The 25,286-nt window shown below is 49.0% G+C and overlaps 1 protein-coding gene across 1 annotated transcript in view; it reads right to left on the reverse strand.

The window, feature by feature from the left end:
* LOC144761524 (uncharacterized) overlaps positions 1-25,286 on the reverse strand; it is a 745,631-nt gene that overhangs the window by 319,154 nt on the left and 401,191 nt on the right. The window contains 1 exon segment of the mRNA XM_078646848.1: positions 24,160-24,328. Coding sequence (XP_078502974.1) covers positions 24,160-24,328 — 169 coding nt within the window.

Raw genomic sequence — 25,286 nt, forward strand, 5'->3', positions numbered from 1 at the left:
AGGCAGGAGAGAGCTGGATCTCTTTCAAGTGCTTGGAGAAAACGTTTTGAAGATGTGCGTACGTGTTATGTGATAACGTGGAGAGATGAGTTCATGACTTTCCCATGTACTGCAGTCATTGGGGAATGATTGTGCTTCAGCTGCCAAAGGGTTAATATCTTGTATTGAGAAGGCAGTATTTGTTTTAACATGCTGTTTAACATGCATGGTTATGTGAGCTGACACTAAAAGTCAGTGAGTGTTAGATGAATGATGGTTCGATTTAACTTTTTCATTGGTTGCTGGGTCTGCCTATGTGCTTTGCCAGCTTGCAGACTGAATGGTAACATTTTGCATGGAGAGTAAAGAAGTGTTCATTTAACATTCTATTTCAAATGCGTCCGCGTATTTGTGTGGGTTTGTCTTGGAACACTTGATTTAATGTGTTTGACTCAGAGGTCGGTAAATTGTAAATAAACCAGTCGGATTGAGATTAGGGTTTGCACGGAGGGTGCTTTAATGTTTTCACGGTTGAGAAGAAAATATAAAACAGACCATCATAGAATGTGCTTTTAATTAGTGTAATGCAACCGTGTGCCTTTTTTTTAAAAATAGAAATGGGTTCTACAAAATATACATTATTATTTTTCCCAATGCAAGCTGCCCTTTAGAATAGCGTGTGACAGTTAATCCACTCAATTAGAAAACATGGCTTTTTGAAAAATGATGAATCTGGCCCTTTTAATAGGTAGAATAGAAGAGCTTGCACACTTAATTATGAAAATCTTGGTTATGCAATGCAAAATTATGGTGTTTCACATGTTATTTTCAAAAAGTAAAATGTGATGTGTTTCCATGCCATGTTGTTCTGTTTCTTTTTTTCCTTTGCAGCTAGTAACAATATTTTATGATATAATTATTTTAAAATGCTAGCATGTGTCTAAGTTACGAAATAAAAGAAATATGTCCTTATTAATTACTGATTTTAGGATGCTTTTTATCACGTTTTAAATTTGCTTCAGTTAAGTTAGAGAATGTTGGTTAGCTCTCTGGCCTGGGTACAGATATGTTTTGAATTACAAAGAATGTGTTTTTCGACCTTGAGGTGGCCTGGCTCCCAGGGAAAGATATTTTGTGAAGGGAGGGCTTTTCCCTCTTGGAGCGCCGAGCAGTGCCTGTCTTGTTATTATTGGCCATACTCCAATTCTTTTCCGCGGACAGTTGTTGACAGTCCTCCAACTGACTCAGGCTTCCTTCGCATGCAGATAAAGAATGCTTGCAGTTTGACCAAGCTCTCTCTTCAGTAACTTGGCAGCTCTTCTTAGCTCTCAGAGTTTTGAAAGGGTGGAGGAACCGCCCTGTGGGTGACATCACGATGAAGGGGAAGGCAGTGTAGAGGAAAAAACTTGATGAGCCGCGGTGAAATGTTTATATAAGGAGGGGGTCAAGTTGCTCTTCCTTACAGTCAGCACTGAAAGCTTCATTGACTTCAGATAAGGCATGCTTGCAAATGAATAGTTTTTCCCTCGTAGTGTAAACAGAATAATTGGCAGGAGTTTCGCTCTTGCAATGAGTCCTAGCATTTACAGTCAAGCATTAAAAAGACAGCTGGACAGTATTGACATGCCTACCAACACTGCACTACTCCAGTACGTAGACGACATCCTAATTACAGCACGATCTGAACCAGACTGCGAAAATGCATCACTGACAGTTTTACATTTTCTGGCTGACAAGGGGCACAAAGTGTCCCCCTCAAAGTTACAATTCTGTGAACAGCAAGTGGTGTACCTTGGACACTTGCTGTCCAAGGAGGGTAGACAGCTTACACGAGAACGTATACAGCTTATTGCTAACCTTTCACAGCCAAAGACACAAAAGGAAGTACGTGCCTTCATTGGCCTCACTTCATACTGTAGGCAATGGATTCCCCAGTATGCCTATCTAGCCAAACCACTCATACAGTTGACAACACAGGAGGCAGCCACTTCGACTGTCCTCCCCTGGACACAAGAACATACCTTGGCATTTGAGGAATTAAAAAGAGCATTATGTCAAGCGCCAGTTCTAGCGACTCCTAGTTACAGTAAACCTTTTATGCTTTTCGTAACTGAACGGGATGGAACAGCGTTATCTGTCCTCACACAAGATCAAGCAGGAAAACACAAGCCTTGTGCTTATTTTTCTAGTACAATGGATCCAGTGGCCCAGGCTCTGCCTGCGTGCCTGAAATCGGTTGCAGCAACAGCCCTAGCCATAAGACAAAGTGACTCGATAGTGCTGGGTCACCCTCTGACAGTACAGGTACCACATGCAGTTGAAGTTGTCTTAAACAGGACACAGACACAACATTTGACTGTAGCGAGACTGACAGGATATGAACTGACATTATTTCAACCGCACATAGAGATCAGACGATGCAACATTCTTAACCCTGCTACACTTTTGCCCTCAAGTACAGTAAATGCACCACCACATGACTGTGTGGAAGTAATGAATATAGTGACGAAACCAAGACAAGATCTGACAGATATTGCACTTCCAGACCCTGATCTAACACTCTATGTAGATGGATCATGCATGAGAACGAGTGCAGGAGAGTTAGTAGCAGCATATGCCGTGACCACTGCTACTGAAGTCATAGAGACACAAAGAATAGACACACTATCAGCACAAGCAGCAGAGCTCATCGCTCTGACACAAGCCTGCATAAGAGCTAAGGACTTGAAAGTGAACATTTATACAGATTCACGATATGCCTTTGGCGTAGTTCATGATTTCGGAGTACTGTGGAGGGAGAGAGGTTTCTTAACCTCTCATGGAGCCAAAGTTCAGCACGGCCCGCTTATTCAAGCCCTATTGGAAGCAATACATTTACCTACAGCCATAGCTATCCTGAAATGCAAAGCTCACACCAAAGTTACAGACACCATTTCCCAGGGTAATGACCTGGCAGACCGAACAGCTAAACTTACAGCCCAGACACCAACAGACACGACAAGGACAGAGGTACCATTACTGACAAAAAGTATGACAGTCAGGGATCCTTCTCAAGATGTACTCGACATACAGACACATGCCACTACTGATGAAATAAAGAAACAAGGAGGGGTCCAGACTGACCAAGGTTGGATGACTAAAGGAAAAGGCACATGGTTTCTTCCAGATTCCATGGTACAAGTAATGATAAACACAGCACATAGTCCAGCACACTTGGGAGAGAAGGCAATGATAGACAGCTTACAGAATATCTGGTTTAACAAGCACCTGCGTGCAGCAGCGAAACAGAAAGTACGAACATGTATGATCTGTTGCCAGTTCAATCCAGGTAAAGGCATTCCGGTGGAACAAGGCGGATTTCATCCTCCTGACCACCCTTTTGAGGTCCTCCAGATGGATTATATCCAAATGAACAGATGTAGAGGTTACAAGTATGTCTTGGTAGTTGTGTGTGCACTATCTAGATGGACAGAAGCGTATCCAGTTCCTGATTATACTGCTGTGACAACAGCCAGGCAATTGGTGCGCGAGTTCTTCCCCAGATATGGTTTGCCCCGTGTCATCTACTCAGATTACGGGCAGCCATTCTCCTCTGAATTAATGAAACAAGTGTCTCTTCTGTTAGGATATAATTGGAAGTTCCATTGTGTACGACACCCTGAAGCAGCAGGCCTTGTAGAAAGACATAATCAGACAATCAAGACGAAACTAGCGAAGATCTGTGCAGAAAAAGGCGTGGATTGGATGGTAGCCTTGCCGGTTGCCCTCTTTTACATGCGTATGGTAGCTCATTCCAGAACAGGCCTATCTCCGTATGAAGTGGTTTTCGGTAGACCGCCAAATATGTGGGGTACGCCTATGCCTAAGAAAATAACTGATGTTGACAGTAACATGCTGACAGATTACCTGGCTTCCTTGATGTCTGCACTACTCTCTTGTCGTTCACAGGTTGCTGCCGCCTTCCCTGACAACACCCAGGTCAAGGAACACGCCATAGTCCCTGGGGATTTCGTTTTTGTTCGGAATTTTGATCGATCAAGCCCCCTTGAGCCGCGTTGGAAGACGCCAAAGTTAGTGCTACTGATCACGAGGACTGCAATCAAAGTGGAAGGAAGAAAGGGGTGGCTTCACGCGCACCACTGCAAGAAATACTTTGGACAATCTGGAACTTTGGTAACGAATAAAGACATTAAGGACAATACAGACTTTGCGCCGCCCTTGCTAGAAAAGACTCCCCAGCAAGAGTATAGGTCTAAGTTACGATCTAGTAAGTCAGACGAGGTTTAATTGTCTAAGTCCACTCGATGGTGAATCGGTTAGACTAGATTTCTGACATGTATAAGATCACATACGAGAATAGTAAGAGGAACAAGATGAAAGAAAAATACTGCAAGATATTACGCAGTAGATGTATAGTTTCTTTGGTTATTCTTTTTCTTCTGTGCATTGTTATAATCTGTGTCAGTTTGATACTACATGTTTTCTTTCCTCCTTTTGCCTCACACATGCACTCTTCCATTAACAATACCGTAGAGCATACATTCAGTGATCTGCCACCCCATGAATTGTCATATCGACTTGCCCTGCGTAACAATACCTTCATTCGAATGTTACACCGTTCTCACCAGACCAGCAATGCGACTGATTGTTGGGTCTGTGGCCAACTGCCACCTTATCAAAAGACGAAGGGAGTTCTGCCCTTCTTTCCTTTACCGTTCTCCCACAATGGTTCGTGTGGAGCATGGTTTGCCTTAATGACCTCACTAGATAAAAAGACCATAGTTTATAAAGATGGCTGGATTTATGGAAACTTGAATAAAGTAATGAATGAGGTATGTTTTCCAGACAAAGACGGATTTCCCCAAAGGAAGGGAACCGATCTAGAAAATAAAGAGTACGAGCAAGGAAATGCATCTGTTAGTTTTGTAATGCTAAATGTTCAGCCCATGCAAAATGTAGGTCCACCGTTTATTTCAGTCCTACCAGCAAAAGGTGATTTATGTGTTAGAAAGAAGGGTTCAGTACATATGGGACACAGTGAGTGTAAAGCCGTAGTAGAGTTTAATGATAAAGGACAGTCTTCTTTCAAAGCATCACACCATACCTATTTCATTTGCGGTCAGACAGCCTATGTACATCTGCCCTTAGACTGGGGTGGGACATGTTATATAGCGTTCCTGCTGCCACCTGTCTTTCCGGCCCCATCCCATTACCATCGAGATTCACGACTAGAGTATGTTAGACAAAGGAGAGAGACTGATGCCTCAGGGATCGATCAGACTGAAACAGCTTGGGAGCAATATACAGATTTCAACAAAGGATTCTTTTTCTTCATAGGTCCCGTCCAAAACAGTAAACTGATACGTAGGTTAACAAGGACTCTTGAAACAGTTGTGAATGTGACTGCATCTGCCCTGGCGAACTTGACCCAGGAGCAGTCTGCCATGAGACTTGTTGTTCTTCAGAAACGCCTTGTTCTTGACGTCATACTGGCGGATAGGGGCGGAGCCTGTAGAGTGATCAGCTCTAGTTGTTGCATTTTCATCCCAAATAATGCGCCATCAGTGTATGCAGCAATAACAAGGCTCCACAAGATTGCTCATGATATACATCAAGACCCAGGCACATGGACTTGGTCCAGTTGGCTCTGGGGTGTGATATCGGCTTGGGGATGGAAAGTGATGTCGTTCCTAGGAATGATTCTGCTTATGATATTCGGTTGCTGTCTCTGTCTGCAGTGTGGCCCGGCCATTTGCGGCCTGTGTGCAACTGCCTGTGTTCCACATCCACGTATACAAAGGATCAAGGATGAACAAATGATGCTGTATGATCAGATATACGGTCCCATGAATATAGATGTGTCCTGAAGGGTAAAGTAGGGGACAAGGAGGGAATGAGGAAAATGAAATTTTGCCTGACCAATGTGTCCCCTGCGTGTACCCTATGTTTAATGTATGTGCATGTCTCCCATGCATTTTCCCGTAGTGGCCTGAATAACAAGGCCTCTGCAATCACGTCCTGCTTTAGGATGCCAGTCATCAAGTCTCCCATGTAAGAAACGTTAAGTTAGCATTAAGCATTAAGGCCCATGTGTTTTTGCATTGTACACTTTTAATATCGAGATGAACCCTTTTTGTGGTTCAGTCTGAACCAGTCTCTGAATTAGTGTTTTTCATGACTCCAGACACTCTGAGAGCTACAGTTACGTATCCCTGACCTCGCATACTTCTGGCTCAGCCGAAAGAGGCCCAGCAAGGGTTGTCAAGACAGTATTTTGCACAACAGTTATCTGCTTGCTCTACAGAATCACATTCCTGCCTAGTGAAGAAGGTAAACAGAACCCGTCTGCAGAGATAGGGACCTAGCCTTTCTGTCTCCGTATAAGTAAATTACAGTACTTGCATCCATAGAAAGCTCACAGCCCCCACGCAATGAACGAAGAAATATATGCCCTCTCTGACTCTTAGCGATGAGCGACCTTTGCTTCAGATAATACATTCCCTGACTCAAGATATCAGATAGTACCAGACGTGCTGGTCGCCCTGACACTGAAGGCTTCCCTACTAGACTTAAAGTCAGCTCCCCCCAGTTACACGTCAATTGCACGTCATGATCAAGTTGCGCGCACAAGTAGGGCAAAGTTCCAGCTGGCCATGCAACTCCTCCTCTATGTACCCACCCACCTATGACTCGCCTATGACTCATCAAGTGTACACCCTCATGCACGCCCACATGCTCTTATCTCTTATTCTTTCTGCTCTGCCTTGAGCGCTCCTCCCTATGTACGAGATTAAACATATATATATCATACTCTGTAAATAATTGTTAGAAGACCCTTCCTGAACCTCAGTGGTGATGGAACAGATTCTCCCTTAACTCGAGTTATTGGAATAAAGCCCTTTTAAATTGGACACCACGGACTCTGCCTCTCATTTAGTGCATGATGCATGTTTATGCCTAGAAATTATGTCAGGGTAATATTTTATTTACCACAAGGTGGATGCCAGCACAAGCACGAGTGTTGGGGAAAAGGAGCAGACCGATTTCTAAAGGTCATCTCCTGTAGTGTAGTTCCTATATTCCCAATAGGCTCTGCGCATTGGAATAATATAAACAGCAGTGTAGACGTAGGACTGAGGTCATCTAGGTCTCTACTGACTATATTAGACTTAATTAGTTTTGCCAGCTAGCTCAGAGGTCACTAGAAACTTTCTCGAATGTTCAGGAAAGAGTTAACTCTCCTGATTTACACAAGAAGGGAATAGTTTCTGACAACCGCATAAACATGACAACTTTGCTCCCTCAGAATAAAGAGTATATCTCTAGGGTCGTGCGAAAACAATAGACAGCTATTTCACTCAGTCAATCATGCATGCTTAATTTCACCAGAGTGCAGAGAAATAGAGAGACGGGCGTTTTCAATAAAAGGTGTTATTTATTGAGCAGTCTTCTTTCTCATGCAAAAGAAATTAATTGCCACAGTTGCAATGCTTATAATGAAGTAAAGTGCGTACAGTAAAAGGAGTAATATGAAATAATACTGTAAAAGCATTGATATGGTTTCTTAGCCATATGATACTTTAAAATGGATAAAATATATACATACATAAAAACATTGACTAACGTACTCAACTGCTGCTTCTAAGATACGCCTACCCCGGTGTACCTGACCTAGGCCTAATACTTGGGAAGGAGTAAGTAAGTTGCAGTTTAAGTTAAGTTGGTTTTTGCCAAGAATCTGAATCAAGAATTCTCTTAACGGTTTAGTCAGCTCCGTACTTTGGTTCTAGAATGAAGGAGGTCTTGTATCTCTTTCTCAGGACTCGATCTCCCAGCAACTCACAAGGGTGACTGGAAACACTGGAGCTGGATTTTCTCGGCTAGAGAAAAAGACAGCGTCTCTCTCAGTGCATCAAAATGGGAGGGTCGGCTTCCTTCGGCTCTCGCATCAGCTGGGCTTCGGGTAAGTAGATAGCTGCTCTGCTCCAAACCACCGTGTGTTTGCTTAAGGCAACGTTGGTATATTTATACCTGAAAGGTGCAGAGTTTGACGTAAGGTTGGACAGAAGACGTCACTAAGAACTAACAGTTCTTTCTGGACTCCAGGAGTTCTTGTGCAAATCAAAACAAAAGCAGGGGGATTTCCCAGGCTGCTGGAGGCTTGGTTTGTTTAAAGAACGCGTTGTACTTTCTAGGAGTCTATGGGAGTAGCCTTGCCGTATTTGGACCGCATTGGCTATTACGAAGTATGGATATGATTCTTATGCCTTTATAAGGATATTATTTGTTATAACCACATAAGGGCATAAGTCGGGAATATCGAATTAGGGTCCTAGATAGAATCACAATACCCACTCCACGTATTAATGTCCATCATTACTAATTACTAAGCAATACTAAACATATAACGATGCATGTGTTTTCCAACCCACCCCAAAATACATAAATTGCATTTGAAATGGTGTATGGCATATACACGAAAAACGCAGGACCCTGGTCAAAATGTTGCATGCCAATTGCGTATGAGCCGATAAAGACTCGCAAATCTTTTAAAACAGTTCTGGCGTCAGCCAAGCTCTGGGGCCACATCCTAAGTGAATCTAGTCTTAATAATTATGAGGACGCATTTCTCCGTCTGGATTTCGGCGTATAGAAAGCCTGATGCTTTCTAATAAAGGAGTCCTGGCAGTGGTCTGGTCCGGTTCACAACTGCGATCTCTGTTGCAGTCTGGACAATCCTTTGCAAATTTGTAATTTTGTAGGCTCATCCCCAGCCACCAGTATTCTGATTGTAATTCTTTTAGAGATTTCACGATCTCTTGGTGCCTTAGACCCTGTCCCATGTGTGCTTCTTTAATCAAGTAAGCCCTCCGATTCGTGTTTGGAATTACCCTATCCCCCACTCCAGGGATTTGAGCAAAAGGAACGGAGTTTGCATCAATTATGTATGTATTATTGAGTGGATAGTCAAGAGCTAATACTGCACAGTCGCCTTTTAATGAGGCTTTTACCGCCAGCATGGTTTCTCCGTCTCTAAGAAGTTGTCTGCTAGGCTTTTGCCTTCACTTGATAATTCATATCCTAAAAACAGGACAGTTAGGTGAGCAATTTGTGACTTTTTAAAGTTGAATTTGTACCCTTCAGCTGCGAACCCAAGTATTATGGTGTTCACTGTTTTCAAGTGTGTCTCCAGGTCATCATATGCGAGATAGATGTCACCGACATAAGATAATGCCTTGTCATCATATATTTCTAGTAACTGTGTTACCCTTGCTGAGAATAATCCTGGGCTGTTCTTGAATCCCTGTGGGAGTCGACAGATTAGTTTTTGTGACCCCATTATTGAGAAAGCGGTCAAATACCTGCTTTCAGGTGCAATGTTTTGACAAAAGAATCCATTAGAGATATCTAATGTCGTTTTATATTTTTTGCGCACGATGTTATTCATTAGTGCTGCACTGTTTGAGTTTTGCACTGAAAATGTTTTGCAACAGGAGTTTAGGTGTCTGTAGTCCAAAACTAGATGAGATGAATCGTCTGGCTTGTAGACAGGAAACAAAGGATTGTTCATTTGTGAGGTGCATGTTTCAATCACCCCCTGATATTCAAGTTTATCGAAGATCTCCCTGACTTGCTTTTTAGCTTCTTGTTTAACTGGGTACTGCCTTTGTGCAGTGGGTTGATTTTTTAACTGGATTTTGTGAGGAGGAGAATCCTCATCCCATCCTACATGATTTTTATATAATGCAGGAGCTTGGGCCACTGCCCATTTTCTTGCAAATGTATATTTTTTATGAATTGGAATATGATTTGAGAAGGCAGGCATAATCATTTCTTCGCCATGAGGGCACTCCCTGACAAACTCTGGTGGCCAGTCTTTCTCAGCTGACAGGATGTCATAGCCTTTCGAAAGTTTATCCCAAAAGAGACCCCTTACTTTTCTAGTTTTGTCCCCCTCTATACGCAATGTTATTTTGTATATTTTATGGGGTTTGCTAACCCTGGTGTCTGCAGTTTCCACCTGAATGTATTCATTCGTGTCCACTGTCTCCAGAAGATTCATCAGGATGTTGCGAGCTATGGTTACTTCTGCTGCGCTGTCTAGCATTCTCTGGGCCCACTCTCCGTTTTTCAGTTGTGTCCTCAGTATCCTCGGCATGTTTTATTCTAATACTTGCTACCTTCTTTTTTGGAAATTGTAATTTTTTACTTTGATGAGCAGGTTCCTTGTCTTTGGACTTGACGTGCTCTTCCCTGTGTTCTGGCCGTCCTCTTCTTTCCGATTTATGTGAGGAAGTCTGAAAAGATCGAGAGGGACGTGTATCAATATCTTGATATCTATCAGGTTTTCTCAATTTATCCCTATCTCTAAGGCTGTATCTTTTCTCAGAGGGCTCCCTCTGGGGAGACTTGCCTCCTCGTTCTGGAGATCTATCTCTCTGTTGAGGAGACCTTCCTCTGGACTGGAATCTTTTTTCTCTGGGAGTGGATTGTTTATTACCATCCCAACTCTTTTTTGGAGTGTTTAGATTATTTTTAATAAAGGTTTTTCAGTTAGTTGGGGTTTTATTGGTTTCCCACCCAAACTATCTCTTCCTAGTTCTTCATAGAATTTTTCTATGATTCGGGCAAGTTCAAAAGGTTGTTCTGCTATATCGGTTTCTTTCAATTTCTGTAGGTACGTTATATCGTCCATTGCCAATTGAACTAATTCTCTATATGCCTTTGTTAATTCTTTTAGTTTAGCTAAAAGTTCTTCGATTGACATTTTTTCAATGTCTGGCTCTGGTGTGTAGCTGGCTAGAACCGGCCACGTGGCTCCTGGTCTACCTAGTGGACCGAGCCTGGTGATGTGATTTTGATGTTTTAGGGAGCCTTTAAACCGGAGCATGTGCTCTTGGTAAGTTAGTGGGATTTCAACATCCTCGAAAGGAGCGTATTCATCCGGAGGTTCCTCTATTTTGTAATAGTGGAATTCGTGTGTCACAGCGTGTGCTGCTGGAAATTGTATCCATGAATAGAATACCTCTGTCTGCCGATATTCATGTGCCTCTACCACGAATATGACTGTACCACCTCGTGACGATACTCCATTTTCTATAAGTTTTTTAGTCATAGTTTTTCTTACATTTACCGGAATGATTATGGCATTCGAGTCATTTTCTTGGAAACTTGTGTCATCCGCTAGGAGTTGAGCTGCTAATTTAGCTTCCTCCCTTTCGTCGTCACTTTCCGTCATTTTTACTAACAGAAAGCTTTCTGTTGCAGATCAAGTTTCAAGGAAACAAAGATTAGGTGCACAATATTTTGGAACACTGTATCCTTCAACGTTGACTAAACCAAAAACTAATAGATAGGAATCTCTTCCTACTAAGTTCCGGCGGATATTAACCTTATACCCACTCCAGACATCTTTTGGAGTTTTTACGGGAAAAAGGGGTCTGTGCGAAATGCACGACTGAGTTACTCTAATGTCTTGCGTTAAATTATCGTCTTACCAAACGTTGGGCGCTATGTAGTGTAGTTCCTATATTCCCAATAGGCTCTGCGCATTGGAATAATATAAACAGCAGTGTAGACGTAGGACTGAGGTCATCTAGGTCTCTACTGACTATATTAGACTTAATTAGTATTGCCAGCTAGCTCAGAAGTCACAAGAAACTTTCTTGAATGTTCAGAAAAGAGTTAACTCTCCTGATTTAGACAAGAATGTATTAGTTTCTGACAACCGCATAAACATGACAACTTTGCTCCCTCAGAATAAAGAGTATATCTCTAGAGTCGTGTGAAAACAATAGACAGCTATTTCACTCAGTCAATCGTGCAAGCTTAATTTCACCAGAGTGCAGATAAATAGAGAGACGGGCGTTTTCAATAAAAGGTGTTATTTATTGAGCAGTCTTCTTTCTCATGCAAGAGAAATGAATTGCCACAATTGCAATACTTATCATGAAGTAAAGTGCGTACAGTAAAAGTAGTATTATGAAATAATAATGTAAAAGCATTGATATGGTTTCTTAGCCATATGATACTTTAAAATGGATAAAATATATACATACATAAAAACATTGACTAACATACTCAACTGGTGCTTCTAAGATACGCCTACCCCGGAGTACCTGACCTAAGCCTAATACTTGGGAAGGAGTAAGTAAGTTGCAGTTTGTTAAGTTGGTTTTTGCCAAGAATCTGAATCAAGAATTCTCTTAATGGAATTGACGGAGGTGCCTGTACTGTCCTTTGATGAATGCACGGTGTTAGACGCGGATGTCACGTCAGATGAGATTTCGGACGCTATAACTAAACTGAAAACAGGGAAAACGCCGGGACCGAATGGATTCCCTGCGGAATTCTTTAAACGAGCGACTGATCTCTTGACGCGACACCTTAAAGTCCTATTCACCGAATCCTACCAAGAGGGGACCCTTCCACCAGACCTCCAGCTAGCCACCATAGTGCCGGTCTATAAGGAGGGCAAACCGAAGGAGGAGTGCGCCTCATACCGTCCCATTTCTCTCCTTAATATGGAGGTGAAAATCATAGCGACCATACTAGCACAGCGCCTAAGAATAGTGATCCCGAACCTAATCCACATGGACCAGTCGGGTTTCCTGCCAGACAGAGCGACTAAACTAAACCTCAGGCGGACTCACAACTGGCTTCAGGAGGTCAGGGGGAGGAGTAAACCACATTGGTTCCTCTCCCTCGATGCAGAAAAGGCATTCGACGCTGTTGGACACGGCCTCGTGGCGTGGGCCTACCCCTCCCACATGGCGGCCCCCGGACGACATCGGGCCGCCGTCAAGCTGCTGTCGACCCCCCTGACACGAACAGTTCCGAACCCGCAAGAAGGGCCGCCCCCTGGCAACCTACGGCTCTCCCTCTCCCTAGTCCCCGGCGGACCCTGCTCGCCAACGCCGCCGGTCCAGCCACCATGCCTGGCCCCATCTCTGGCCCGACTCCATCTTGGGCCTATCACGTCCCGAGCACGTGGCCGCCGCCACCCGGGCCCCAGCGAAGCCCCGACATCGAGGCACCAAGATCCTCCCAGGGGGTCGAGTGGCCACTTGACAGATCCGAAAGGCGGGAAGTTTCGATGGCCCTCCAGCCGTCCCCGGACGCCTGGTATCGCTCGCCCTCCAGCTTCCCTGGGCGCTGGCTCCACCCCCCTGCTGGGTGTCTGGACACCGTCATCCCGGCCCCTCTGACCCCCAGGCGCGAGGGTCCGGACATCAAAGGACTCCAGTCCTATATCTGGGCCAGCCCTGGATCAGGACGGGAGTTGTATCTGGAGTCGAGGCCCTGCTGACGCTGTCGCGGCCTGACCAAGCTGAACTACCCTTGAGGCCCTGCTGACGCTGTCGCGGCCTGACCAAGCTGAACTACCCTTGAGGCCCTGCTGACGCTGTCGCGGCCTGACCAAGCTGAACTACCCTTGAGGCCCTGCTGACGCTGTCGCGGCCTGACCAAGCTGAACTACCTTTGAGGCCCTGCTGACGCTGTCGCGGCCTGACCAAGCTGAACTATCTTCGAAGCCCTGCTGACGCTGTCGCGGCCTGTCCAAGCTGAACTACCTTTGAGGCCCTGCTGACGCTGTCGCGGCCTGACCAAGCTGAACTATCTTCGAGGCCCTGCTGACGCTGTCTCGGCCTGAACCCCTGAACTATCCAAGCACCAGTGGGTGCCGAGACTGTCCCGCTACCCCATTTTTCCCCCGAGATCAAGACATTACGGGTCCCTCGATCCTTGCCGCTATCCTGCCAAGAACTTGCTTTGAGTACTTATATAAAGATTCTTGTGAACCTCCTTCCTGTGTAGTGTCTATCTGTAAGTAGTGTGATTACCCGGCTGTTACGATTGTAGGAGAGGAGCCTCGCCAAGGAGGCCTCCCTACGGTGCTCGGCCTATTCCATACAGAGAGGGGGGTCTCGGGCGGACAGTCAGACACCTTCTGTCTCCCCTGGGGCCGCCTTTCCAACATTGGTGGCAGCGGTGGGATCCGAGCCCACGCAAATCGTACAGCGAGTAACGCGTCACTACTGACAGAGACCCACAGCCACGATGACTACTAAGGAAGCCGGAACGACCGCAGAATTCCAGAAAGACCTGTTAGAGGAGTATACCCATAAAGAACTTAAACAATTTTGCAAAGACTTGGGTATCGCTACCACTGGACTTAGTACAAAGGACGATTTCAAAGAAGCGCTGCAAACCTGGGTGGAGACCAGAGAGACCCCACCCCAACCGAACGATGACATTGTCCATGAAGTACCCGGGAGTACCGTCATAGCCCCCATAGAGGAAAGAACCGCCAACAGGGACCCGGGCCTCTCCCATGAAGATGCCCGGGAGCGAGAGAGGAGTCGGCTCCATGAACTAGAGCTCGCCCGACTCCGGCTGGACGGAGAACTCCAATTAGCAGGAAAAAAAATGGCCCTTGAACAACGGCGATTGGAGGGAGATCTGGAAGAGAGGCGGCGGCAAAGAGAATTGGAAGAAAAAAAACTCGCATACGAACACGAGCGTGGCCTCAAAGAACTCGAAATCAAAGCCAACCTCGAAGGAACGGGCGCCACGGTAGCCCGGAACCCCTCACCGCCTGCCGACCCAAAGGTCCACATCCCGAAGGATATCGTCAAGGAGTACTACAAAAATGACGATATCCAGCAATGGTTCAAGGCGTACGAAGTTGCCATGACCGCGCACCGCATTCCGCGATCAGACTGGGGTGCCGGCTTATGGGGGAGATTCGTCAGCGAAGGAAGAGACACCCTGCTGGAGCTGGCCGACGACGTAATGTCCTCCTATGACCACATGAAGGACGCCCTGCTTGTCCGGTATGGCCTCACCCCCGAGATGTACCGGCAGAGATTCAGAGACTGCAAGAAAATACCCGGTACCACGTGGGTCGAGTACGTGAACTTTTATAGCAGGGCCCTGGAAGGATGGATAAAGGGCAGCAAAGTGTCCACCTACGAGCAGCTGTTCAACCTCATCGTTTGGTAGCACCTCTCCAACAACTGCTTTGTCGAGCTCCGACAGCATCTACTCGACAGCAAGCTAACCGAGCCCCGGAAACTCGCCGTCGAGGCAGACCGATGGGTGAGCACCCGGGTCCCCCGAACACCGATAGGAGAAACCGGTCAGGGCGGCCGGGGGCACCCCCGCCAGCGGGGAGGCGGAGGAGGACAGAACACGAGCCGAAGTTTCCCGCCAGCCTCGGGCCGGGGGCCCCCTCCCGGGTCCCCCCCGAGTAATACCTCGCCGTCACTGAGGAGGGACCCCCCAGCACGGCCGGGCCCCCACCCGAACATTACTTGCCACAGATGCCAGCGGACCGGTCACTATGCCAGTGACCCCCTCTGCCCCATGAACCAGCGTCCCGGCACCACTGGGCCTCCGACCCGCCAGTTCGCTGCTGCAGCTCTGGGAGGAGAGGGAGAAGAAGACGTAGAGGTCTACGAGGAAGAACAAATCGAGTATGAACCGGCCGCCATGGCCCTAGCCTGCCTGGGCAATAGAGACATGGTCCCCCAGGCCCCGCTACCGAGCAACACTCGAAAATACCGTCAGTGGGTCCACATCAATGGACGACGGACCGAAGCCCTCCGAGACACGGGAGCCAGTGTGACCGCCGTCCGCTGCCACTTGGTGACCCCCGAACAGATCATCCCGAACGTACGCTGCCCCGTGAGGGCCGCCGACAACTCCGAAACTCTATGCCAGATGGCCCGAATTCCCTTCGAATGGGGGGGAGTGTCGGGCACCCTCAAGGTGACCGTCCGGGACGACGCCCCCGTGGACTGCCTCCTTGGGAACGACCTCGAGAGCTCTCCCTGGGCCCAAGTCGAGCGGAGAGAGCACCTAGGAATGATGGGACTACCAGAGTGGGTCTGTGCGACGACCCGATCTATGGCGGCCCGAGCCCCGGCAGCGACCGAGGCCGCCCCGACCGAAGAGCCGGAGTGGCCCGAGCCACCACCCTCGGCCATCCATGAAGAATGCGACTCCGAGACCAGACCCTCGGAGCCCGAAAACCACCACGAGCTCAGCGACATCCCCGAACTCGCCCAATGGCGCCAAGAGGGTGGTCCCACCCGAGAACAGTTTCGGCAGGAGCAGAAGACCTGCCCTTCCCTCGAGGGGACCCGCCAACAGGCCACTGCCCAAGCTACCGGGGACACCTCAGGGTCCCACTGGGTCTACTGGGACCACGACCTCCTATATAGTGAACAGAAAATTGCCGAGCTGGGGGCCAGCCGAGTGCTAGTGGTTCCCCTGCGATTCAGAGACTGTCTTTTGAAACTGGCGCACGATGTGCCCCTCGCAGGGCACCTGGGGCAGGACAAAACTTACAGCCGCCTGGTGACCCATTTCTACTGGCCCAAAATGCGCACGGATGTACATAACCACTGCCGCTCCTGCCCGACATGCCAAGCCAGCGGAAAGAGCGGGGGGAAGGTGAAGGCCCCGCTCCAACCTTTTCCAGTAGTGACCACCCCCTTCGAGCGAGTGGGAATAGACATTGTAGGGCCCCTGGACCCTCAAACCTCGCAAGGGCACCGCTTCATACTTGTCCTAGTGGACCACGCCACCCGCTATCCTGAGGCCATCCCCCTCAGAACCATCACCGCTCCCGTGGTGGGGCGAGCCTTGATGGGGATCTTCTCCCGAGTAGGATTCCCCCGGGAGGTCGTGAGCGATCGAGGCACGAACTTTATATCTAAGTATATGCGGTCCCTGTGGCAACAGTGCGGGGTCACATACAAGTTCACCACCCCGTATCATCCCCAAGGGAATGGACTTGTGGAGCGGTTCAACCGGACACTCAAGGGGATGATACAGGGCCTAGAGGAGCCACTACGACGCAGATGGGACGTCCTGCTGCCCTGCCTCCTGTTTGCCTATCGGGAGGTACCACAGAAATCCCTGGGGTTCAGCCCCTTTGAACTCCTGTACGGACACCCTGTCCGAGGTCCGCTCAGCCTGGTCAAAGAGGGCTGGGAAACTACCGTCCAAGGCGCACCCCCGGATGTCTACCGATACCTCCTGACCCTCCGAAACCAGACTCGGAAGTTCCGGGCCCTTGCAGAGGCCAACCTGGAGGCCAGTCAGGAAGACATGAAACGCTGGTACGACCAGCACTCCTCCTCCATCGAGTTCGAGCCGGGCCAGCGGCTCTGGGTCATGTCCCCGGTCGAACCCTGTGCCCTCCAGGACAAATGGTCGGGGCCCTTCAAGGTGATCGAGCGCAAGAGCCCCGTCACTTACCTCGTGGATATGGAGTCTCCACGGAACCCCCTCCGGGTTCTGCACGCCAACCGGCTCAAACCTCATTTTGCCCGTACAGAACTGAGCCTGCTACTCGCTACCGACGATGGGACCGAAGACGACTCCGAGCCCTTGCCCGACCTCCTAAAGTGCACTGAGAAGGACGGCTCCGTCGAAGGGATCTCTCTCTCCCCCGACCTGACCCCCGCGCAGCGTCGAGACTGTCAGGAACTGTTGGGCCAATTCACAGATCTGTTCTCCCTCACCCCCGGGGTTACCCAATGGTGTGTCCACGATGTCGACACCGGGGACAGTCAGCCAGTACGACACCGGGCCTACCGGGTCCCCGACCGAGTTCGGGCCTGCATCCAGAAGGAAGTCACCAAGATGCTGGCCCTGGGGGTAGTCGAACCCTCCGACAGTCCCTGGGCCAGCCCAGTGGTCCTGGTCCCCAAGGCCGCCGCCCCTGGCACCCCGCCAGAACTCCGGTTTTGCGTCGACTACCGGGGGCTGAATGCCGTTACGAGAACCGATGCACATCCCATCCCCCGGGCCGATGAACTGATCGACCGCCTGGGGGCCGCCAAGTACCTCAGTACCTTCGACCTCACCGCCGGGTATTGGCAGATCGGCCTCACCCCTAGCGCCCAGGAGCGCTCAGCCTTCTCCACACCCGATGGCCACTTCCAGTTCAAGGTGATGCCCTTCGGCATGAAAAACGCCCCGGCCACCTTCCAGAGACTAGTAAACAAAGTACTGGCGGGGCTAGAAGAGTTCAGTGCCGCCTACCTAGACGACATTGCGGTCTACAGCCTCCACTGGGCTGAGCACCTGAAACACCTTTGGGAAGTCCTGACCGCCCTCCGCCGGGCCGGGCTAACTGTGAAGGCCAGCAAATGCCAGATAGGCCAAGGGTCCGTGACCTATCTGGGACACCAAGTGGGGAGCGGCCAAGTGGCTCCCCTCCAACCCAAGATCGACGCCATCCTAGCCTGGGAACCCCCGGCCAACCAGACCGCCGTCCGAGCCTTCCTGGGGCTCACGGGGTACTATCGGCGTTTTATCAAGAACTATGGGAGCATCGTGGGGCCCCTCACGGAACTGACCTCGAAGAACCGGCCACAGAAAGTGCAGTGGACACCCGCGTGTCAGGTGGCCTTCGAGACCTTGAAAACAGCCATGTGTACCGCCCCGGTGCTCCAGGCCCCCGACTACAGCCGAGAGTTTGTAGTCCAGACCGACGCCTCGGAACACGGCATCGGGGCGGTCCTATCTCAGATGGACCCCGAGGGAATTGACCATCCAGTCGCCTTCATCAGCAGGCGGCTGCTGACCAGAGAACAACGATGGAGCACCATCGAGAGAGAGGCCTTCGCCGTCGTGTGGGCCCTCAAGAAACTCAGGCCATACCTCTTCGGCACCCACTTCCGGGTACAGACAGACCACCGGCCCCTACGGTGGCTGATGCACATGCGTGGCGAAAACCCGAAGCTGCTGCGATGGTCCATCTCCCTCCAAGGGATGGACTTCACTGTGGAGCATCGCCCTGGCAACGACCACGCCAACGCTGATGGCCTGTCCCGATTCTTCCGCCTCGACGACGAGAGTCCCCAAGACGATGGGTGACTCTCCCCGCCTTCAGCTGGAGGGGACGTGTGTTGGACACGGCCTCGTGGCGTGGGCCTATCCCTCCCACATGGCGGCCCCCGGACGACATCGGGCCGCCGTCAAGCTGCTGTCGACCCCCCTGACACGAACAGTTCCGAACCCGCAAGAAGGGCCGCCCCCTGGCAACCTACGGCTCTCCCTCTCCCTAGTCCCCGGCGGACCCTGCTCGCCAACGCCGCCAGTCCAGCCACCATGCCTGGCCCCATCTCTGGCCCGACTCCATCTTGGGCCTATCACGTCCCGAGCACGTGGCCGCCGCCACCTGGGCCCCGGCCCCAGCGAAGCCCCGACATCGGGGCACCAAGATCCTCCCAGGGGGTCGAGTGGCCACTTGACAGATCCGAAAGGCGGGAAGTTTCGATGGCCCTCCAGCCGTCCCCAGACGCCTGGTATCGCTCGCCCTCCAGCTTCCCTGGGCGCTGGCTCCACCCCCCTGCTGGGTGTCTGGACACCGTCATCCCGGCCCCTCTGACCCCCATGCGCGAGGGTCCGGACATCAAAGGACTCCAGTCCTATATCTGGGCCAGCCCTGGATCAGGACGGGAGTTGTATCTGGAGTCGAGGCCCTGCTGACGCGGTCGCGGCCTGACCAAGCTGAACTACCCTTGAGGCCCTGCTGACGCTGTCGCGGCCTGACCAAGCTGAACTACCCTTGAGGCCCTGCTGACGCTGTCGCGGGCTGACCAAGCTGAACTACCCTTGAGGCCCTGCTGACGCTGTCGCGGCCTGACCAAGCTGAACTACCTTTGAGGCCCTGCTGACGCTGTCGCGGCCTGACCAAGCTGAACTATCTTCGAAGCCCTGCTGACGCTGTCGCGGCCTGTCCAAGCTGAACTACCTTTGAGGCCCTGCTGACGCTGTCGCGGCCTGACCAAGCTGAACTATCTTCGAGGCCCTGCTGACGCTGTCGCGGCCTGAACCCCTGAACTATCCAAGCACCAGTGGGTGCCGAGACTGTCCCGCTACCCCCTTTTTCCCCCGAGATCAAGACATTACGGGTCCCTCGATCCTTGCCGCTATCCTGCCAAGAACTTGCTTTGAGTACTTATATAAAGATTCTTGTGAACCTCCTTCCTGTGTAGTGTCTATCTGTAAGTAGTGTGATTACCCGGCTGTTACGATTGTAGGAGAGGAGCCTCGCCAAGGAGGCCTCCCTACGGTGCTCGGCCTATTCCATACAGAGAGGGGGGTCTCGGGGCGGACAGTCAGACACCTTCTGTCTCCCCTGGGGCCGCCTTTCCAACAGACGCGGTACACTGGCCCTTCCTTATGGCGGCGCTCCAGAAATTTGGCATGGGCCCCAAGTTCCGGGGCTGGATACGCCTGCTATACTCGGCACCGAGAGCGCGAGTACGGGTAAATGGGAGACTGTCTCGTGAATTCAAGATTGAAAGGGGTACGCGCCAGGGGTGCCCGCTCTCGCCGCTCCTATTTACGCTGACGATCGAAATCCTGGCCGCAAAGATTCGGCAGAACCCAGCGATTCATGGCTTCCTTAGGGGAACCGCAGATGTCGTGCAGGAAAAAATATCCCTGTATGCAGACGACGTGCTGCTATACATCACTCAACCTGACACTACTATACAGGCGCTCTTTGCGGAACTGGACGGTTATGGGGCGAGAGCGGGGCATAGGATCAACTGGCATAAGTCGGTGCTGTATGACCCGCGTGGAACAGGGGAGTGGGGGACCTTGCCCGATGCATTGGTAACAACCACAGTAGGATTTCAGTACTTGGGCATTTACATCACCCTAGATGAGGCGGTATCATTCAACAGGAACGTAGCACGGATCATGGGGGAGGCGGTGGCGGATATGACCAGATGGAAACAACTGCCGCTTACTCTTCTGGGCCGGGCGGCCATGTATAAAATGATCGTACTCCCAAAATTCCTCTATGTGCTCCAAAATGAATATTACCCACTCCAAAAGGCCACCATGCCAAAGATACATGCAGACCTACGCTCCTTCCTGTGGTTGGGAAAGCAGCCACGGATAGCGCTACAGACACTCCAGCGCCACCAATATAGCGGAGGGATCTCGCTGCCCAACATAGAAGCATATTACTGGGCGGAGCACTTGACCCCCATAAATGAATGGATACACGCCCCGGCAGACCACGCGACTTATGCACTCGAAAGGCACAAGATGTCACCCAAAACTATACTATACTACCTCTACGGTGGGGGGTTACGTAAGTCGCTACTGCCGGCAACGAAACTCACACTGAGGGCCTGGTCCAAAGCCACAAAACGCATGGGCTGGGAGGGCAGACCCACTAGACAGACACCGTTGTGGCAATGCCAATGGTTGACCGAAATTTGTAAGTTAAGGGGCTTCCGGAGGTGGGATGACATTGGTATTTCTACCATAGGAGATGTGGTCTCACGGGGAGAACTGAAAACATTTCAGGTACTACAGACAGAATTTGGATTACACCACGCACAGATGTTTAAATACACGCAGCTCAAACACGCATGGAGGGCCCAGAACATCGAGCTTGCAGAAATGCCGGAATATTCGCCTCTGGAGGGCAGACTCCTTCAGGAGCGGATATGTAGTCAGGCGGTATCCCTCACATATAAAACCCTCACCAACAACATACTGGGTGACCTGACCAAATTAAGGGGCGTATGGGAGGCAGAGCTGGGAGCGATGGAAGATCTGGATTGGGAGTTGGTCCTCATGCACCCCCGGGAAGTCGCAATAAAATCAAGGCTACACCTCATACAGCTGAATGTGCTTCATAGGACTTACTATGATAGAAAACGGCTTCTTAGAATGGGGAAGATAAATGACCCGACATGCCTGCGCTGCCGCCAGCAACAGGGGGACTTCTTTCACACTATGTGGGCTTGTGCTCAAATACACATCTATTGGCAACACATTCTTACTGAACTGGGGGCGGTGTTGGAAACGGAACTGCCACTAGACCCTAAGTTGGCCCTACTGGGCATGACAAACGAAGTGGACCTACCACGACCACAACTCATTTTCCTGGTGTTCGCGTTGGTGGTAGCTAAGAGGGACATCGCTAAGCACTGGGGAGCCGCAGAGACACCTGACATCGAGGAATGGAGAAGGGGGATGGACCTCTACATGGCGGCCGAGAGGGTGACCTATAAAGCTAGGGGCTGCCCCAAAAAGTTCCGCAGAGTATGGGCCAAATGGAGGCAATACCACGGGCTGGAGGGTGGAGTGCAAGAGGAGACCCCAAATGGAGAAGGGGGGGTGAAACTGCAGGTTTGACTTGACTAATGTACTGCTGATGACACTGAGCCATGATTGGGGATACGGAGGATTTTTGGGGCGTAGAGTGGGGGGATCGGATATTGTGCCATATTATCTCGTGCTGGGGGGTGGTGGGGTGGGGATGTTCCGTACTGTCTTGCTAAAGTATTCAGGATACCTTCTGAAATTACAGATTGAACTGTGTGACAGGCCCGCTTCTGAAGCACAGGCACAGGTATGTGTTGACAGTGTACAGTTGGGGGGGAGGGAGTGTTGGGGATTAAAAAGTCAGAAACCAAAACGGGATAACTAACAAACGTAAACTGGGAAAAAAGCAGAACATTTCGAATGTTTTACCGATATACATGGTATACTGTGAAAGTGCCGTCTGACGAGACGTGAGAATTGCCGCCCGACCCCAGGGTTGCGGGCTGAAGGGCCGTGTGATAAATGTACCTTTAACAATGTTTTCCTGCAGGGGGAGTCATTGGGCTCCTCAATCTGATGTACCGTTTTGTGTTTCTGCAATAAAATAAAAAATAAAGTTAAAAAAAATAATAATAATTCTCTTAAGGGTTTAGTCAGCTCCGTACCTTGGTTCTAGAATAAAGGAGGTCTTGTATCTCTTTCTCAGGACACGATCTCCCAGCAACTCGCAAGGGTGACTGGAAATACCAGAGCTGGATTTTCTCTGCTGGAGAAAAAGACAGCGTCTCTCTCAGTGCGTCAAAATGGGAGGGTCTGCTTCCTTCGGCTCTCGCATCAGCTGGGCTTCGGGTAAGTAGATAGCCGCTCTGCTCCAAACCACCGTGTGTTTGCTTAAGGCAATGTTGGTGTATTCATACCTGAAAGGTGCCGAGTTTGACGTAAGGCTGGACATAAGACGTCACTAAGAACTAACGTTCTTTCTGGACTCCAGGAGTTCTTGTGCAAATCAAAACAAAAGCAGGGAGATTTTCCGGGCTGCTGGAGGCTTGGTTTGTTTAAAGAACGCGTTGTACTTTCTAGGAGTCTACGGGAATAGCCTTGCCGTATTTGGACCGCATTGGCTATTACTAAGTATGGATATGATTCTTATGCCTTTATAAGGATATTATTTGTTATAACCACATAAGGGCATAAATCGGGAATATCGAATTAGGGTCCTAGATAGAATCATAACACTCCTAGTGCAGGACATGTGCGCTGCCTAGGCGAGACCTAAAAATCTAGGTCTGTTATGAACATATAGCATAAGTCACTGGGTATTTTATATTGTTTTATGAATTTGGAAGCTTTTTGTTAAGGTTCTAACTAACTACACATTACATTAAGTCTAAATCTACTGTAGGAAATTAATGAATTTGCTCTGGGATTCAATCATTTTGCGATTCTTCCAAAATGAATGTTGGAACAATTTTGAAGGGTTTCAAAGTGATGGTAAAGTTTCCTTTGTTAACATATGCTGGTTCCTGGGTGCAGGTTAATCAATGTTTCACACAGGCCACCTAAGAAATCAGAGCAAACAGCACAAAGGCATAGAATTTTAAATATTAACAGATTAATAAGGAATATATATATATATATATATATATATATATATATATATATCCTAACCATGTAAAATTGTACATTTTCATCTCGTGAGGGTGAACGTGGCTTTGTCGCTCGCAAAGGAGGCAAACTGCAGAGCCATGTGAATGCGTTAGTATGACGGGCTTCCTCGAAGTATTTAACAGTTAAGCTACACACACGTTTCCATAGAACTAGTGGTACAATCAGTAATGGTGTGAGGACTGCTGAATGGATTGCACCATGCTAGGAGTGGCCACAGAATGTTGCTGCTGAAGACAAGTCCTTTAGCATCAGCACAGACCCCACTTCATTTTCACAACTTCTCATTAGTGGAAAATTAGGTTTTAATTAGGCCCTTGCCTGAACACTTAATAACTGAAGTCCTTTCTGAGTTACGCGTCTCTGTCTCAAACACAGAAATGTCTTGAAGGAACTCCTCCGCACTGTAGCACGCGATGTGGATTAGTTTGTGTCTGATCAGGTTTGAGGACTCACTGAAACTCTTCCCACATTCATCACACTTATAGGGTTTCTCTCCTGTGTGAATTCTCTGATGCCTGGTCAGATCGGAGGACCATCGGAAACTTTTGCAACACTCTGAACATTGGAAGGGTTTCTCTTCGGTGTGCACTTTCATATGTGAGAGTAAATGTGCCTCGCGAAGGAAGCTCTTCTCGCATGCGGTGCATGGGAAGGGTTTGTCCGCTTTGTGGTATTGCTGATGCTTGGTGAGTCTAGAGGCCTTACTGAACATCTTCCCACAGTCATTACATTTAAAGGGTTTATCTCGAGCATGGATTTTCTGGTGAATCCTCCAGTCTGTTAACCGCCGAAAACTCTTGCCACACGCACTGCATATGTACAGTTTTTCTCTGCTGTGAATTTTCTGATGGTTTGAAAGGTTTCCTTTTTTCTTGAAACTTCTTTGACACACAGTACATGTAAGATCCGGGTCTTTTGCTGGCTTCTTCTGCTCTTTTTGGGGCTGCGCTTTTTTCGTACACCTTTCTTCAGAGTTCTGAACAAGAACGGTCTCCTGTGCTTTCCAGAATAGGGTCTCTTTTTCTTCCGGTGCTGGAGAAGTTGCTTCGAAATTACTGTCCACACATTTCTGCTCGACTCGGAGGTCACCCTCTGTTGGATTAAAATAGAATGAGATGTTTATTAATTAACACAACCGAAGTCTCTGAAAGTAAGTAGAGCAGGATGTCAACCAGATGCACTTATCGGGTTACTGACAGGTAACCAGTAACTACAAAAACACAGAGGACCAAGTCATACCAATAAAGAGGTCACCTATTTAAAATGCTTATACAAAATAACATGGTCTAACTTTTCCTTGATAAAAGCGGCTTATAATTCTGTAGAACGTTACCGGATTGGATTTTTTAAAACAAATCACTCATCTTAGCTTCTAAACAAATTAATCCTCTTGCTTGAAGAGTTTTTACTTTTGATATGAAGACATCCAAACGGGAATCATTAAAAACAACAATATCTGCTCTGTCATTGGAGGCTTGGCAGGGTTTCTCCCCTGCCCACAAAGTGAAGCAACAACCAGAAGTTCAAGAGACTCCAGTGAA

The sequence above is a fragment of the Lissotriton helveticus genome, chromosome 6 (assembly GCF_964261635.1).
Source record: "Lissotriton helveticus chromosome 6, aLisHel1.1, whole genome shotgun sequence".
NCBI lineage: Eukaryota > Metazoa > Chordata > Amphibia > Caudata > Salamandridae > Lissotriton > Lissotriton helveticus.